Source organism: Rutidosis leptorrhynchoides, chromosome 11, assembly GCF_046630445.1.
Source record: "Rutidosis leptorrhynchoides isolate AG116_Rl617_1_P2 chromosome 11, CSIRO_AGI_Rlap_v1, whole genome shotgun sequence".
Lineage (NCBI taxonomy): Eukaryota > Viridiplantae > Streptophyta > Magnoliopsida > Asterales > Asteraceae > Rutidosis > Rutidosis leptorrhynchoides.
The window spans coordinates 99,928,312-99,948,493 of record NC_092343.1 but is presented as its reverse complement, the minus strand read 5'-3'; the positions used below and the strand labels follow the sequence as shown (position 1 = coordinate 99,948,493).

General features: G+C 32.7%; 1 protein-coding gene across 1 annotated transcript; it reads left to right on the top strand.

Moving 5' to 3' along the window:
• The first annotated feature begins 16,352 nt into the window (after positions 1-16,352).
• On the top strand, positions 16,353-19,148 carry LOC139877063 (peroxisomal membrane protein PMP22). The gene is made up of 7 exons (XM_071864471.1): positions 16,353-16,526; positions 17,268-17,366; positions 17,742-17,843; positions 17,944-18,019; positions 18,361-18,431; positions 18,527-18,612; positions 18,828-19,148. The coding sequence occupies exons 1-7, from the start codon at positions 16,458-16,460 to the stop codon at positions 18,877-18,879; spliced, it is 555 nt and encodes a 184-aa protein (XP_071720572.1). The 5' UTR covers positions 16,353-16,457; the 3' UTR covers positions 18,880-19,148.
• Positions 19,149-20,182: the final 1,034 nt, after the last annotated feature.

The window sequence follows — 20,182 nt, the reverse complement described above, 5'->3', positions numbered from 1 at the left end:
TTGATCACAACTCAAACTATATATATTTTGGAATCAACCTCAACCCTGTATAGCTAACTCCAACATTCACATATAGAGTGTCTATGGTTGTTCCGAAATATTATAGATGTGTCGACATGATAGGTCGAAACATTGTATACGTGTCTATGGTATCTCAAGATTACATAATATATAATACAAGTTGATTAAGTTATGGTTGGAATAGATTTGTTACCAATTTTCACGTAGCTAAAATGAGAAAAATTATCCAATCTTGTTTTACCCATAACTTCTTCATTTTAAATCCGTTTTGAGTGAATCAAATTGCTATGGTTTCATATTGAACTCTATTTTATGAATCTAAACAAAAAAAGTATAGGTTTCTAGTCGGAAAAATAAGTTACAAGTCGTTTTTGTAAAGGTAGTCATTTCAGTCGAAAGAACGACGTCTAGATGACCATTTTAGAAAACATACTTCCACTTTGAGTTTAACCATAATTTTTGGATATAGTTTCATGTTCATAATAAAAATCATTTTCTCAGAATAACAACTTTTAAATCAAAGTTTATCATAGTTTTTAATTAACTAACCCAAAACAGCCCGCGGTGTTACTACGACGGCGTAAATCCGGTTTTACGGTGTTTTTCGTGTTTCCAGGTTTTAAATCATTAAGTTAGCATATCATATAGATATAGAACATGTGTTTAGTTGATTTTAAAAGTCAAGTTAGAAGGATTAACTTTTGTTTGCGAACAAGTTTAGAATTAACTAAACTATGTTCTAGTGATTACAAGTTTAAACCTTCGAATAAGATAGCTTTATATGTATGAATCGAATGATGTTATGAACATCATTACTACCTTAAGTTCCTTGGATGAACCTACTGGAAAAGAGAAAAATGGATCTAGCTTCAATGGATCCTTGGATGGCTCAAAGTTCTTGAAGCAAAATCATGACACGAAAACAAGTTCAAGTAAGATCATCACTTGAAATAAGATTGTTATAGTTATAGAAATTGAACCAAAGTTTGAATATGATTATTACCTTGTATTAGAATGATAACCTACTGTAAGAAACAAAGATTTCTTGAGGTTGGATGATCACCTTACAAGATTGGAAGTGAGCTAGCAAACTTGAAAGTATTCTTGATTTTATGAAACTAGAACTTTTGGAATTTATGAAGAACACTTAGAACTTGAAGATAGAACTTGAGAGAGTTCAATTAGATGAAGAAAATTGAAGAATAAAAGTTTTTGTAGGTGTTTTTGGTCGTTGGTGTATGGATTAGATATAAAGGATATGTAATTTTGTTTTCATGTAAATAAGTCATGAATGATTACTCATATTTTTGTAATCTTATGAGATATTTCATGCTAGTTGCCAAATGATGGTTCCCACATGTGTTAGGTGACTCACATGGGCTGCTAAGAGCTGATCATTGGAGTGTATATACCAATAGTACATACATCTAAAAGCTGTGTATTGTACGAGTACGAATACGGGTGCATACGAGTAGAATTGTTGATGAAACTGAACGAGAATGTAATTGTAAGCATTTTTGTTAAGTAGAAGTATTTTGATAAGTGTATTGAAATCTTTCAAAAGTGTATAAATACATATTAAAACACTACATGTATATACATTTTAACTGAGTCGTTAAGTCATCGTTAGTCGTTACATGTAAGTGTTGTTTTGAAACCTTTAGGTTAACGATCTTGTTAAATGTTGTTAACCCAATGTTTATAATATCAAAAGAGATTTTAAATTATTATATTATCATGATATTATGATGTACAAATATCTCTTAATATGATATATATACATTAAATGTCGTTACAACGATAAACGTTACATATATGTCTCGTTTCAAAATCATTAAGTTAGTAGTCTTGTTTTTACATATGTAGTTCATTGTTAATATAATTAATGATATGTTTACTTATCATAATATCATGTTAACTATATATATAACCATATATATGTCATCATATAGTTTTTTTACAAGTTTTAACGTTCGTGAATCACCGGTCAACTTGGGTGGTCAATTGTCTATATGAAACCTATTTCAATTAATCAAGTCTTAACAAGTTTGATTGCTTAACATGTTGGAAACATTTAATCATGTAAACATCAATCTCAATTAATATATATAAACATGAAAAAGTTCGGGTCACTACACCATCCATGTAAAGTTCAACCCTTAAAGCTTCGGGGTTCACAAGGTTTGGGCACATCAAGGCTAGTTCAGAAAATCGTTGATTATAAGCCTTAGATCGTTTCCGACCGCTTTCAAAGTTCTTAGCTCTTGTTCGAGCCTTCGGGTTTCTTCACGAGGGAAATATTCGATGATCATCTTTTCCCTTAGGTCGGCCCAAGAGAGGGCGTGAGCTTCATCGGTACCCACCGATTGTACATAGGTGTTCCACCATGTGAGGGCGACACCGGTGAAAGTGTGAGTGGAGTATTTGACCTTATCTTGGTCCCGACAACCGCTTATGCTAAAGACGGCCTCCGTTTGTTTGAACCATCGAGTGAGAGTAACCGGTCCCCCGGTCCCATCAAAAGTATGAGGTTTGCACCCCATGAAGGCTTTATAGGAGCACCCCTCGCTTGAGTTACCGGCTCCTTGATTGTTGTTGTTGTAGTTATTGTTATTGTTGTTGTTGGAGGAGTGACCAGCCATGGCCGCATCCACGGCGGTGGCTATCATTCGTTGTAGGGCTTGTTCGGGAGTCTCGTGGCGTGGCACACGACGAGGAGGCATTGTTCCTTCAAAACACAAGAATACCGTTGATTAGTATTTTCAATAATACTAATCATGATATGGAATAAGGATAGAGGGAAAAAATTTCCTTGACTCGCCTTAAATTCTTTATGCCACAATGTCGGAACGTTCATATGAGTCACCGTAATATAATCCCGGAAATTATATTACCCTGATTCATATGTGCATTCGACATCATTTCATATAGTCAAGGTGGCGTGTCAATCAAATTAAACAACGTGAGATTAAGATGAACAAAGAGTAGATATGAGTAGAAACGTTCGAGTATAAATGCACAAGTAGTCAAGTAATTCCTACTTCAAGTCTATATGCCGGTTATAGTCTAGACTCACTAATGTACCCTATGACTAGGGGTTGACACCAATGAACTCTAAATCCCTACAACCAACGCTCTGATACCATCTGTAGCGACAGATGGGGTAGAAACCCACCCAGTGCCTTTCCAGCTAACCGCTTGGTGACCACTGAGTGTACCTCAGACACTGATTTTACGGCCCGCATTTCTGCCAAACTGCCAACCCTCAAATTCTAAGGGATCGCAAGGGGTAAGAGTCAATGCTTCGTCACAGGTAACACTGTGAGAACCCCATCTACGATTAACCCGCCAAAAAGCATAGTCCGTATGGGTGCCCGGCCTGACAGCTGGTGCGCGTGACTACCTTTACGGCTAAGGTTAAACCAGCTCTGATACCATCTGTAGCGACCCGATAAAATCATCATTGACGGCGACGACTACTTAGGTCCCATTACGTGGTCATAAGTCTTTAAAATAACATTTGACCGAAAATATGTCGCATTCATTTCAAAAGTTAAGATTTGTTCCCAAGTTTACAAGAATCGTTCATCCAAAAGTTTCGTTACAAAGTTATAAGTACAATTGAAATCTATGCGACACGATTTAAAAGTAGCCAAAAGATGCTCCATGTATGCATGTATATACTCGACATCCAAGCAAGTATCAAAAGTAATGAGCAGAAGCATGTATCACAAAACGTTCAAGGATCTGAGAAAAACATAGAAATCTGTTAACGAAAACGTTGGTGAAATCATAGGTTTAAGTAAGTAAGTACAAGTGAACCACAAGATTTGTAACATTGATATAATAGTAATACATTCCAAAAGTTTGTTTCACGAGCACCCAATTATCAATGCTTAACATTCCTTCCATAGAACCCCATCACAATAGTGTTAGAACATACACTGTTTCTCGAAAATATATTTCATTCGTAAACGGTAGCGAACCGTTTGAATGAGGGTTTGTCAAACCCATATGGCCATATAACATAACTTCTCGCTTACACCCGGTAAGTGTAACTAATGATAATCGAATTGAGGATTTTTGTTCGAACTCGTATGTAGAATGTTTGTTTTCCTGTACTTGTGTTCACTTAGTAAAAAGAAACGTTTATGTTTTCTCATCCCAAATGTAAGTTCAAAAGAGTAAAAGTGGGACTATGATCTCACCTTGAGTGCATGTATGTAAAAGTACTTCAACAAGTAAACGTATGCAAGAACGAATGCTAGTCTTGACCTAAACAAATAGATTGTATCAATAACGGTAAACACGATAGGTCAAAGTGTTCATTTAGTCCTATGGCTCGTTACGACTCGATCATTATAGCATGTGAATCAAATTATCAAGTGTCATGCAAGGTACAAGTATAAAAGCATGTTAGAATGATTGTATAAGTATTTGGTTAAGTTTGACAAAAAGTCAAACTTTGGTCGGGTCTAAGTCAACGAAAAAGTCAACACGTTCGGGTCGGGTCCCGAACTATTTTTCTGAGGTTTTTATTCATATATAAGCATGTTAGAACAAGTTACATGTGAATCAGAGGTGCGTAGCATAGCAAACATTTTTCGAATTTTGACCATGTAGGTCAGAACCTGGACACGCCTTAGGTCGCGCCGCGACCCAAGACTGCCGCGCCGCGGCATTTAACGTGTGCTGGTACCTGGTCAGTCTCAAATGTCCAAGTCTCAAATTAAAACTCTTTCAAGCATAAATCACAAACCGCTAACACTTAGAACTCGTATCTTATATCGTTAGAAAGGTAATTTGACAAAGAACACAACTAAATACATCTCACCAACCGAAAACATCATTTGCAACAATTGACTTTCCAAGTTAAATGATCAATCAATGCACACCATAAATGCTTCAAATTCATAAATGCACATTTATGATTCGGGAAAATTAAATGCATACATATGACACGCCGTTTCGTAGGTAATCAAACATACAATCTAACTAACCACTTACCAACAACAATTCATGGCATTCATTACATCAAAAAAATGCATTTAAAGTTCATCAAAAACCTAACTCAAATTCACCAAAATTACTAATCAAGTTTATGGAGTTTTCTAAAGCAACCTATACATCAAATTGAAGCTAGTGATGTTAGGAACACATTTAATACATGTATTTATAACATTTAACCTCATTCAAACAACCAAATCACCAAATCAAACACACCAAAGTTTATGTTCATGTTAGTTACTTCAAATAACAAAATCGAACATATAAATCATATATTCATGTTAAACTTGAGCCATAGACACTAATTAACAACTTATAAGTTAAAAACATCAAGGACACAAAATCTAGTAATTTTAGAAAGTTACCCAAACTTGATGAAATCGGTATGGAATCGAAGAGGAAGTTGCAAGGATTCCAAATATGTAACTTGTTTTGATTAAAGCTTGCTAGATGTGATTTAGATGATGAATCTTGGAAATGGATAATTGAAAGAAAATATGGAAGTAGTGAAAGAAAAGAGAAATGAAAAAGAAAAAGAAGGGAGGAGGGTGTTGACTAGTCAAAAGCTAGTCACATCTTTGCTCCCTTGGCGAAACTAGTCCCTCGAGTTCGGTTGCGGGTGCGTGAATTACCTAAACGAGATATTTTTAAAACGCGTATTAACGAGGGATGTTATAATCATATAACGGACTTTAAATAATTAAACGGAAAAGTAAACGGAAAAAGGCGGGATGTTACAGTTTGGGGGCGTTTCGTGCTTGGAAGTGCAATTGGTCAAAATTGCACTAAGTGAGTGTTAATATCCTATGTACATATGTATGTATAGGATGGGTGCGGGTCGGGTGAAGTGGTTCTCGGTTATAGAGCTCACTTCACATATAGGTGGATTTGATGGACTTGCGTAATATGTCTAATTGGCACGGTTGTGCATTTTGGTTGACCACCTTTGGCGAGGTGCACACTTCATGTGTACGTTATCACATGTGCTTGTGATGTCGATTATATAACACCAATGGCGAAGGGTTGATATTGAGTTGTAAATTGGATAACCCCGATGTGGTGGATCTCATAATCCCGTGACCTAGGGTTTGGATATTGGAGAAGTGGATCACGTGTGGATGCGGATTCACGATGACTCATGTAGCTCGGTCATCTTATTGAGGTAGTGATCTCGTGTGGTTGCGAATTCACTAAGGCTCGTATAGTTCGGCCAACCTCGATGTTGTTGTGGTAATGAAGATAGTAGTCTCGTGTGGATGTGGATTTACTATGGCTCATGAAGTTCGGCCAATCTTCATTGTAGTAATTGGCTTTTGGTATTGGGTTAAGGGGTTAACCTTGGGTGTTGTATGCTTTATTGTTATATGTATCGTTGTATCGTTGTGATGTAGCTAACCCTCCGGGTGTAGCTTGTTGGAGTTGTTCACATCGTCGTTGGTGAACTTACTTTGTTGACTTCTTAGCTTGTAGTATAGCGCTCGTACGGTATGCTTAGATTAGCTTGCCTTATACTTGGATGCTCCGGTATGTGTTATTTGATTATTTATGTGGCGTGTCCATTTTATGCATATATATGTATGTAGTATATTCTCACTCACTAAGCGTTAGCTTACCCTCTCGTTGTTTACATTTTTATAGATTTGCATGGATGCGGTGGCACGGGTAAGCGTGGGAACTAGTGGACTCGCGTAGGTTGCTTTAGAAGACGTGCTTTTGGATTGATTAGGATTAGGTAGCGTATCCCCAATCGCCATGCTCGGTCTTTATTTTGTGTTAAAAATCATGTGGTTGAAAACTTGTAATTTTGTACGAAAGTCGTAAAACGGTCAATGTGGGCCCGGTGTCGTAAAACTTGTTTTATTATAAAAACGTGTTAGTTTTACGTACTATAATGTGTTGTGAAAACCTTTTGGTCTAAAAGTGTCGGGAAGTGGGAGATCATTAAGCCAAAATTGGAAAATCCGGACAGAACTTATCAGGCTCTGTGCGCGCCGCGCACAGAGAGGGTTGCGCGCCGCGCACCTGGGTATAAAAAAAAATATTGCGTATTCAGTTGGATATCGGGTTGGGTCGTTACAAGTACGTTTAGTGTATAGTTTGTGAACGAGTCGCTGGAAGTACTCGAAGAATATGACATATTTTGGGAAAAAAAGAAAAAAAAAATTGATGAATAAAGATAAAATGTTGTGAAAGGTGAATAATGAGTGTGTGTGTTAAATGAGAAAATGTAGTGTTATTTATAGAGTAAAAAGGAAATAAAAAAAAACCAAAACTAGCCGTTAAACGGCTAGTTTTTTTAAATTTTCAATGTTTTCACCCACAAACGCCACCGTCAAATTTTGGAGGTCGAAAATCGACGGCGGGATCGACGCCGTGCCGGTGTCGACCGACCGTCGATCCCGGCGTCGATTTAGGAGGGGACGGTCGATTTTGTAGTGGACACCGAGTGCTCTTAGTGAATGTGGTTGGTAAAGTGAAAGGAATAAGTTGCTAAGGTGACGTTGATGTGACACCAATGTGGTTGTATGACGGGTGTTATGGTTGAGAGTAGTCTTATCAAGCTTGTGAAAACCCAACTAGAGAATCCAATTTTGGAATATGCTACCAATTTAAATTACAGGAGATCAGTATTTTTGGATGCATGGCCTTATATCAGATTTGACATATAAATTATTCATTTCTCAAAAGTTAATTTTCTTAGTTTAATATTGTACTAAATGTTGTCTCCACCACCCAAGAATTTAGACCACTCTTAACCATGACGGTCCGTCATGAGATCACTGACTGCCACATCAGCGCCACATCAGCACCTCCTTCTCATCACTAAATTACTAACATCCATGACGGCCGTCATCATCACAATTTTTATTTTTTTATAAACTTATATAATAACTTATATATAAGATTTAAATTCCTACAAATTAAACTTTTATTAATAAAAAAATATATTACAAATTCCTAAAAATAAAAAATAAAAACATTACAAATTCCTAAAAATAAAAATAAAACCATTACAAATTCCTAAAAATAAAAAAAAATTACAAATTCTTAAAAAAAAAAAAAACCATTACAAATTCCTAAAAAAAAAAACTACACGCATTAATAAAAAAAAATTAAACGTTCAACGCGACCCGATCGTATCGTCACTCACGTACCCCTCGTTGGTGTGCGGGTAGTCAGGCTGAGGACGACGGAAAAATTGTCGTACCCAAATACCAATACAATACAACTCGATTCGGTTGCATTTGAGTTTGGCTTGCCCGACAATTCTTTCCCATTCTAGCTCGGTCATGAGGAACTCGAACTTATCGGTCTCGGGATCAAGGTACTCGAAATCCGAGTCCTCAAAGTCAAAATGTTCGCGTAAGTAGTCGAACAAACGGCCCGTGTCCCAGTAAGTGATATCGAGATTCTCGAACGATTTACACTGCCCGTTTTCATAAACCTTCCAGTCTCCGCTCAACAACCCCCCGTGCCAAACATCCATCGAACAAGTTAAACGTGCCATGAGGATTGAGTGTGTGTTTGGAGTGTGTGTTTGAATTCGCTATATTGCAGTGTGTGTGTGTATATGAAACTGAAACAGAAGTGTGTATATATGCATATCAGTTTATGTGTATATATAGAGAGATGAAGTTTACTGTAATATATACGTTATAAGTTTAAATTTTAAACTTAAGCATGCAAAATCCAACGTAAACATGCAAAATCGCAGGCTTTAATCCGTCCTTCGTTCGATCAACGGGTGAAAAAGAGAACCACAGTCATTAACGGCGGACCAACGGCGGTCGTGCTAACATCGGCGCCGTTGGTGAAAACTCTCAACGGCGCGTCCAATGGCGGACCATTGAGAGTGGTCTTATATAGAAATATATATTCTACACAGTCTTATGTTTAGTTTTGATCATCTTGAATGATTGGTATTTTTACTTCATTTTAAAAGTATTTAAAAATCCGCTTTTTTACAGGTCAATCAATTAGTTTTTGTTATATTTCAGTAGGCTTATAACTACTTTTAGTGGCTTGGTTCAATATATTCAAATTGAAAGAACCAATAAAAGAGAGATGTGTTGTAGAAGATATAGGAGAGAAAGAGGTTGAAGAGAGGTGTGATGTATTTAATGTATATGTGTGTTTTTGTAACTTACATTATGCACATATATATAGTACAAATTTTACTATCCATATTTGACTAATTACCATCCATATTTAACTACTAAATTTACAACACTCCCCCTTGGATGGTAATTTTTTTTTAAAGAGCAATTAATACTGCCTCGTTAAAAACCTTGCTAAAAAAACCCAGTGGGATAAAACTTTAGCTAAGGGAAAAAGAGTGCAGCATAGAGTTGACTCCCCCTCAAGTAGACAACGCTGAGTCGTCACATCTTTTGAACTTGCCTCATGCCAATATTGTGAACGTATGTTTTGAAAACAGCGATTGACAGTGCTTTGGTATAAAGATCAGCAGAGTTGTTGATTGAACGTATCTCATTTTAATCTGGTTGTCTTTTACGAGATCTAGAGTATATGAGAAGAATCTGAGGTTTTCATCTGAAACTGTATCATCTAAATCTTTTATATACAAGTTTGACCCTTGTGATTTGTCTACAGTCTCCTTCATGATTTGCTCAAACTGTTGTTTCAATTCCTATTCCCTTTCAGTCTTTTTCTGAGCCTTACCAATATACCATTCTTTTCCATCAAACTTATGACCGTTAAGACCGTTTATAGCTTTAGCGCCTCGTCAGCATTTATGTTTTGTTCTGTCATTTTTGATACTCTTCTTTCATTTGTACTATGTAAGCTGTATTATCTTCATAGATAGTTGTTGGGTTTTTATAGTGTTCTAGTCCACAAGAATCAATAATGATTTGTATCATTGATCTTAACTAAAATCATTCCCGAGTAGCTTCATGTAATGCAATCACTTCGGCATGATTTGATGATGTTGCAACAAGTGTTTGTTTTGAGAACGTCATGATATTGCGGTGCCTCCATTTAGGAATACATATCCAGTTTGAGATTTAGCTTTATGTAGATCAGATAAATAATCTGCATCTGTATAACCAAACAAATCTTGTTTCGAGTTGTTAGAATAAAATAATTATAAATCAGTGGTTCCCCGAAGGTATCAAACTATTTGTTTGATCCCATTCCAATGTCTTTTGGTAGGGGCTGAGCTGAACCTTGTCAACAAATTAACTGCAAAAGAAATGTCAGATCTTGTATAATTTGTAAGATACATAAGAGCCCCAATTGCACTAAAATATGGAACTTCTGAACCAAGAAGATCTTCATGATCTTCTAGAGGATGAAATGGATTAGTATCAATATTAAGATCTAACAACCATATGAGTACTTAATGGTTTTTGTCTTGTCCATATTAAAATATTTTAAAATCTTTTCGGTATAAGTTGTTTGATGTATAAGTAAGTCATTAGTTATATGCTCAATATGTAAATCAACGTAATACTTGATTTTTTTTTATTTTAAAATTTTTCTTTAGAAGTTGAATGGCTTCATAGATTTATTTATTTAAGATAATTGATATAAACATCTATGATCACATATCCGAACATTGTTTTTATAAAACACACATGCAAATAAGTTTATATGTATACCCTTTTCTTATCAAGTAGTAATTTAATCGATTATACCACATACGTCCCGATTGTATAAACCCATTTAGAAATCTTTGTGATTTAATGGAATATATTCCCTTGGGTTTTGCATTAGATGCTTATGATACCTTAACCCTTCAGGTATATTCATATATATATATATATATCACTATTAAGTGATCCATACAGATAAGTAGTAACAACATCCATGAGATGCATTTAAATAACTACCAGGTTGATTAAGTATCTAATAAGTAATTATATTCATTATAGGAGGATAAGTTTTTCTCCTAATTCATTTCTGGTCTTTGTGGGAAATCTTGAGTTACAAGTCTAGTTTTTTCTTGTAACTTCATTTGCACATTTCTTTTCGGATAAAAATTCATTTGTATCCCATTGTTTCACATCTTTAAAAGTGATAACGATTGATCCAAAAACTTTTCTTTTATTGAGCGATTCTAATTCAGCTCGTATTGCTCCTTTCCGTTGAGTTCAATCACGTCTATTTTGATATTCAATGACAGATTTTGGTTCCAGATCATCATCTTTATTCATGATGTCATTGTAACATTATATGAAAATATCTCATCAAGATTTTTCATTTCATTTCAGTTTCATAATATTGCATAATTTATTGCAATTTATGTATTTACATTTATCAATATCCTCTGCAGAAGGAGTATTGATTTGTGGTTCTTGTTGAACACTTTCTTTTACCTCATTATCAGCTGATTTTATTTTTCGAGGATTTTTATCTTTGGAACCAATTGGTCTCCCACGTTTCTGCCGTAGCAAAGACTCATGAGTGACATTATTGCCAGCTTTTGTAATTTCAATTCTAGCTGAAGCATTTACTGCTGGTATATATGATTTAGTCACTTATTTTTTGTATCTTTAAATGCATAAAGTAATTAATTTGCAAGTTCTTGCATATGCATTATATTTGAACTTTCTTTTCGCATTCTTTTGTGCGATGATCAATATTCCTTAATTGATGTTCACACCATGAAACATCATTTTATTTATATTTCATTTCTCCCCCTAATATAGGGAACAATGTTTCATTAAAGTGACAATCGACAAAACTTGTTGTAAAAACATCACCCGTCATGGGTTTAATATATCTTATGATTGAAGATGTTTCATATCTAACATATATTTCAATCCTTCTTTGAGGAACCATTTGTTGTGGTTGTTCAATTAAAAATACACTGCACAACCAAATGTTCTAAGATGGAAAATATTTGGTCTCCACCAAAATTAAGTTGGTAATAGAGAATATTTATAACTTGCACTTGATTTAATGCGAATTAATGTCACATCATGTAAATTTACATGTCCCCATATAAATATTGAGAGTTTTGTACTCATTTCTAATTGTCTACTTATTAGCTGTAAGCGTTTATCTATTGATTCAGCTAAACCAATTTTGTGTATGCACATGAGCAACTAGATGTTCAACAACAATCCTTGTAGACATATAATAATCATTAAAAGCTTGAGATGTTAACTCACCAGCATTATCAAGTCTCATTCTTTTAATGGTGTAATCAGAATAATGTGTTCTTAATTTAATAATTTGTGCAAGAAACTTTGCAAATGCCATATTATGGCTTGATAACACACAAACATGAGACCATGCGTTAGATGCGTCTATTAGAAAAATGGTCCACATGATGGATGAATTGGTCCATATATATACCCTTGAATTCTTTCAAGAAACATTGGTGATTATTTCTCAATGTGCTTTTCATTAATAGCCATATGTGATTTTCATTAATCACCATATGTGTTTTTCGTTAATCACTATATGTGCTTTTCATTAATCACTATATGTGCTTTTCATTAATCACCATATGTGATTTTCATTAATCACCATATGTGCTTTTCATCATATATCATTTTCACCATATGCGCTTTTAATCATATGTGCTGCGCTTTTCGTCATATGCACTTTTCATTATATGCGCTTTTAATTATATGCGATGCGCTTTTCATCATATGCGCTTTTTATCATATGCGCTTTTAATCATATGCGCTGCGCTTTTCATCATATGCGCTTTTTATCATATGCGCTTTTAATCCTATGCGCTTTTCGGTGCTACATAGATATTTCTCATTTTCGATTATCATTGACTGATAATCATATCCATTATGATATATATCAGAGAAACTTAACAAATTTCTCTTTGATTTGGGAGAAAACAAGACATTGTTTACCAAAAAATTCGTACCATTTGGTAATATGAAATTTTGCCTTTTTCGTTTCTTATATCAAGTTTGCAAGAGCTGATATAGTATTTATAATTCCCTCATTTGATTTAAATCAATGAAATATTTCTTAGATTTGATCATAGTGTGTATGTTACTACTATCTGCAATACATAGGTCTTTACCATTTAATTGATGTTGTATTTCTGCAGGATTCATACTAAAACTTCAAATAAGATAAGCAAATAATGAGTTATATTTCAGCAAGATAATCAAATTATATTACCTGCAAACAAGTTATAATCTGAAGTACATAAAAGATAACACTTAATAAAACATATGCGTTATGGTCTAAAACCATTTATTTATGAGTGATACATAAAAAAAACTAGGCATCTTAGAAAATTCAAACCATTCAAGTCTCAAGGTAGCTCAGGGTTAATTTAATCAAGATTTGTCAACAGATTCACTCTCGTTTTCTTTTCTTTTGAGACTTATTTGTAGAGCTAAACAAGATGTTCATGTATTCAAGAAATACTAGACTGATGATCCACGTTACCAGATCATTAATAAGAATCTACGGAATTCTTATAAGAGCGTCTACTAATATCTTTAATTTTATTCTTTCATGGATCACCGTTATTATTATTATTTTTTTTTTTGATAATTAATATCGTATCTATCTTTGAGTATTTTCCATAATACACTTGGATTTTCGATCATATAATATGTAGATTCTAAGGACTCGTCAATATATTTGCTAAGAAAAATACTTACTATTGCTTTCTCTTGTTCGGAATAATTGTTATTTTCATTCAGGTTTTCTAAAATACCGTTTGATTCGAGATATTTTTCTACATTCATAACCCATGTTAAGTAGTTGTTCCCACTTGTTCTAAATGAGCAAATTTAAGCCTTTTCAAATTCGACATTTTCTATTATCAGAAAGATGAATAACATAAATCATAATCATAATCAACTTCTATTCATAGACAAATAATAAAATGAAATTAGAATCATTTTAAATTCATAAGTAGCAAACAACAGAATAATGGTATGATTACAAATAATAAAACCACGAGGGCAGGATAGAATATAGGTTCACCCGGTGGTATATTAGCAACAATGATGATAGTTAATATGACCAATACAATAGGAAAAATCATCCTTGTGTGAATCATTTTTACAAAAACTTTTTGAGAGTAGTAATCTGAAAAATGAAGATTGATTTGTGAAAATGTGAAAACGGAGATGTTTATTTTATATTTGAAAAATATAGTTGTTGTAACGTCGTCAGTTGACGTTAACAACCGTTATGTATATATGACCGTTGTAACGTCGTTAGTTGACGTTAACGAATAAAGTCACTATATCAAAACGCGTATGAGTAATATAAAGGACAAGATTTTTTTTTCTTATTTTAACTTTTAAGATTTACTTTTAATAAAAATACAAACTACTTTTTCTTATTTTAACTTTTAAGATTTACTTTTAATAAAAATACAAACTACTTTTTCTTATTTTAACTTTTAAGATTTACTTTTAATAAAAATATAAACTACTTTTCTTATTTTAACTTTTAAGATTTACTTTTAATAAAAATACAAAACTACTTTTCTTATTTTAACTTTTAAGATTTACTTTTAATAAAAATACAAACTACTTTTTCTTATTTTAACTTTTAAGATTTACTTTTAATAAAAATACAAACTACTTTTTCTTATTTTAACTTTTAAGATTTACTTTTAATAAAAATACAAACTACTTTTTCTTATTTTAACTTTTAAGATTTACTTTTAATAAAAATACAAACTATTTTTTCTTATTTTAACTTTTAAGATTTACTTTTAAGAATAAACATTAGTATGCATGAAATAAATAATGATTAATTGCATAAGTAATCATAAATGTTAGATAAATATAAAGACCCCATCGTATTCGTATTGATCGGAATTATTCTCGACCTATGGTACCGTGTTGTCAAATGACGTGTTGCGTACATAAAGTACCGTGTTGTCAAATGACGTGTTGCGTACAATCATGAGGTCTTATTAACATAAATATAAATGTTAGTGAAGTTAATAAGAGTTAGATTACAGAAAATATAATTCAGGCGGTATAACCGACCATATATAACTTAAATAACATAAATATAAATGTTAGTGAAGTTAATTAAAGTTAGATTACATAAATATAATTCAGGCGGTATAACCGACCATATATAACTTAAATAATATAAATATAAATGTTAGTGAAGTTAATAAAAGTTAGATTACATAAATATAATTCAGGCGATATAACCGATCATATATAACTTAAATAACATAAATATAAATGTTAGGAATTGATATTTCCAAACCATTTTTTTATAAATCCTCCATTCTTTCCGGTAAGAAAATAACTCTGTGTTTGAGAGATATAAAATCTCAAACTTTATATCAATTATTATGTGGGTATACTTCAAGAAAGAAATAAAGGATTTGATGTAGGTGTTACTATTATTTTTATTTTGATATTAATAAATGAAGTTGAAGAGATAAAAGGAGGAATTGTAGTAGAGGTAGGTAGAAAACTCTTGTGAACGTTTTAGAAAGAAGCGAGTAATCAAATAATAATGACTCTAGATGGTATTTTAGGAAGTTAACCAAAAAAAAGTAGTGGATTTATAAAAAAAAGCTGTTTGGAAATATCATCACCCATAAATGTTAGTAGTCCAAAATTTGATATATTCGAGTATGAAAATTATTAATAATTTCATACCTTGATTAGTGACTCGTGATCGTTTGAGATATCCTTTGATTACACTAAGCTCTTCGTGCTGATAACGTGTTATATTTCAGTAAGCTTATAACTACCTTTAGTGGCCTGGTTCAATATATTCAAATTGAAAGAACCAATAAAAGAGAGATGTGTTGTAGAAGATATAGGAGAGAAAGAGGTTGAAGAGAGGTGTGATGTATTTAATGTATATGTGTGTTTTTGTAACTTACATTATGCACATATATATAATACAAATTTTACTATCCATATTTAACTACTAAATTTACAACAGTTTTAACTTAAATTGCAATGTTTTTATTTCTTAAAAAAAGACAAAATTTTATATATAAAAAATTAGCAACAAGCTATAACAAAATAAGATCACATGAGCTCCTTCAAAACTCAAAATGCAGCTAAGAAGAGGTCTGATCTCACATCAGAAAATTTCGTTATATAATTTCTATTTCTCTTTGTATTTTAATAAATAAATAAAATAAAATAAATATAAAAATCTGTAGTCATCTTTTTTGACCATGTTGGAATACAAGACCCACGATTTTGACTAAAATTGGTACTAATAAATTAATTAACTTCCCAAATTATCTTGCACTGCCGGCTGCGGTTTGGTAAGGGTCAAAAGGGCAAAATAGTTTCGTAAGTTCCAATTTCAAATCTGAAACCAAATAAAATAATTATTGTATTAATATTAATTTAATTAATAATTAATAACTAACGCATTTATTTAATTATAGGTAGAGGTAGATACATTTACACACTAGACGACTTTCAATTACCAAAAACACTCACAATCTTGATCACAAATCTTCCTCAAAAATGTCGATCGCAAAAAGAGGGCTTCAACAATACTTGCAACAGCTTCAACAACATCCTTTAAGAACAAAGGTGCTGTCTTTTAATGATGTCCTTTGTCTTTTTTAGATTTAAAGAATTGGGTTTTGTTTATCTTGATGAATCCTAAACTGGGGTTATGTTAATTGATGAAGTTTGAACGATTTTATATATTATTTTAGTGTTTTGTAGATGATCATGAACTGGGTCTAGTGATTCTTGATGATAAAAGATTTTTTTTATTATTATTAATCAAAAAGTTTCAATCTTTATATACTTTTTTGGATTAAAAGAATTGGGTTCTGCTTACCTTGATGAGTTGTAAGCTGGGGTTTGTGCTAATTGATCAAGTTTGAACTATTTAATATATTATTTTTAGTGTTTTGTAGATGATAATGAACTGGGTCTAGTGATTCTTGATGATAAAAAGGTTTTTTTTAATTATCAATAGTAAAAAAAGTTATAGCCTTTATTTACTTTTTTGGATTAAGAAAAATTGGGTTTGTTTATTTAGATTAATTGTAAACTGGGGTTTGTTCCTTTTAAGAATCTCAAACTGGGTTTGTTTTATTTGATGAATTTGAGCTTATGTATCATATTGATTTTGTGTTTGTTTATTATGATAAATTATATTATATATTACATAAACTGGGGGTTGTTTTACTTGATGAGCTGTGAATTTTTTTTTTTTTTTTTTTTTTTTTTTTTTTTTTTTTTTTGTATATGTTTTTTGTTCTATCATGGATTGGGTTATTTTTATCAGAACTAACTACTGAATTTTCTTCCATATCGAAGGCTCTGACAGCTGGAGTATTGTCGGCGATTAGTGATGTAGTGTCTCAAAAGCTCTCCGGTATCCCGAAACTACAAATCCGTCGACTTCTTCTCAAAGTGGTATGATCTGATTATCTATTATCTTTGACTTTAATTGAGTTATTGGTATCTTACATAACTAACATTTAACTTTTTTTTGTTAATTACTTTAAAGTCAACCCGTTGATTTAATATATTGTTGTATATTTAGTGTTTACTTGATTAATGACGATGACAATAATCGATGAAATATCAATATGGATTAGGTAAGTCAAACAAGCGATTAAAAAATCTTTTACACCCCTCAAAACAATATATATAGTCAATAGCCAATGTGTAATTCTTATGCTAAAATCACTTGCAGTTGATCGCTTGATCATAGTCCTATCTGCCCGTATATTTTTCTATGGTTGGATTTGTGATTACTATGGATGATTAACTTGTGAAATGATGCAGCTTTTTGGGTGCGCGTATCTTGGACCATTTGGGCATTATTTCCATACATTGTTGGATAAGTTGTTCAAGGGCAAAAAAGACTCGGCAACAGTAGCCAAGAAGGTACTCTACGAATCTATAATCAAGGGTAGAAATGGAATTCTACATGCTTACAACGAAGTTATGTGATTGCTAATTGGTGAAATCTCATCTACAATTGCAGGTGGTACTCGAACAAGTGACGGTTTCTCCATGGAACAACTTGATGTTTATGGTCTACTATGGGCTCATTATTGAGGGTAAGGTCTTGTTATTGCTAGCAGCGTCTACGGTTTGATCAACTAAAATAAACCATTCCTGTTTATATTGACCCAAAATGATTAATTTGACCTTTCATTATGAAAAAAGTGAAAAAGATAATTTATGTTACTACATACATACATATATATATATATATATATATATATATATATATATACATACATATATATATATATATATATATATATATATATATATATATATATATATATATATATATATATATTTATATATATATATATATATATATATATACAACAATGCTTTACAGTGTTCTCAAGTGATATAATAACATAGGCTTGTGTTATCGTATACGCAGGAAGACAGTGGGTACAAGTGAAATCTAAAATTAAGAAGGAATATCCGACAGTACAGTATGCTTCATGGACGGTACTTTTATGGTTCCCTTTTTAATGCTTCTTTTGTAAAAAATTTATCTGGTCACCCTAAATATTTTAACAATTATATAATACTCGCATTTGCAGTTCTGGCCAGTAATCGGGTGGATAAACCACCGACACGTTCCTCCGCAATTCCGTGTTATTGTCCAAAGCGCTGTTGCAATGTGCTGGTACGTGTTATCAGTTTACGAATCAAATCGAAAAACATTATATATAAAATCTTCATAATGATTTTCAATGTTGTTGTTGGTAATTGTACAAGCTTCTATTTGTTTATGTCAGTTTTTTTGGCATTTTCTTATCGGGTGTTACTTTTGGTGACAATATTGACAACCACGACGGCAAGACCTAACATTTTTTTTGTTGTGCTTTCAATATTTTTTAGGGGTATATTCTTGAGTCTAAAAGCAAGATCATTGACTTTGACCAAAGATTAAACAAAGTTTAAGGATCATCTCAAATAATCTCTTCTGCTGCTGCTAATATGCAGAATTGGCTGTTATTGTAGCTCTTAGTTATTATCATGGTTGTTCTTACCACCATTTTTTTTTTTTTTTTTTTCATTATTTAAGATATGCGAAAACAGCATTATTGGCTTTTCAGTCTTGTTATTTTCTATCTTAAATTTTAAGCTTGGGTTGTATTAATTTATGTGTATAACAGAGATCTATCAGAATCAATGACATGGTTAAATTTATGTGCTACAGTAAGCTTGGTTGATCATACTAGTAGTTTATTTAGCTCATGAAATGAGTCTAGCTAGTGCAATAAATATATGATCATTTGCCTGTATGTTTTTGGTTCACCAACAAAGACTATAGTTACTAAGTGCCAGTTGACTAGCCTGCAAAAACCCTTTGGGTACAAATTAATGAACTAATTGGTTTAGATTATCGCAGTGTGTCAAAACAAGCGGATTTTTAAATGGCCCGGAAACTGTTGTACGTGTTCGGACTCCAATACGTGTTCACTTAGTATAAGTTTTTTCAACAAGTGTTTTACACTTTGAATACATATATGACGGAGTATTTTTACTCCGATGTATGTGGTCTATAACTGCATTAACATGTAACCGTTTCTTACCTTTTTAGTTGTCATCCAAGATGTGCTACTAACGAAGAGGTATGTAGACTATATATATGCATATAAATCATCAACACGGTACGAAATTAGGCACACCAAAGATAGGTATGAAAGATGTATTAGTGCTTGATAAATGCTGGTAAAGCCTGATAAAACCATCAAGTAATGTTGTGCTAGATGTAAATATAAGAGTAGAGTAATACACTTTATACCTAGTGTTGCGATAATCGGAATTAAATCGATTCAAAAATTGGTCAACATCTGTCAACAACGATTATAGGTCAAACAAACTAACAATTAATCGGTCAAACTAGGATTAATCGGTCAAGTTTTAAAATAGATAAAGAACTCATCAACAGAGAAGAAGAAAGTGATATTGGCGTAGGCAACGAGTAGGGAGGATTCATTAGTGGTGGTGGCGGTGCAAATCAAATCAGACAAACTTTTTCTTTTTCTTCTACCACTTTTTTATATAATTTCATACGTTATAAGAGTGTCGAACAACCCAAACAGTCGGAACAACTCCTACAACCTTCAATCGAACCCTTTCTCTGACCTATCATAAACTTCAATTACATGAACACCAAACTCGGTTAATTCAGGCATTCCCGGGTTTGGTCATATTATACTAAAATCCGTAAAACAGAATACCCTTCA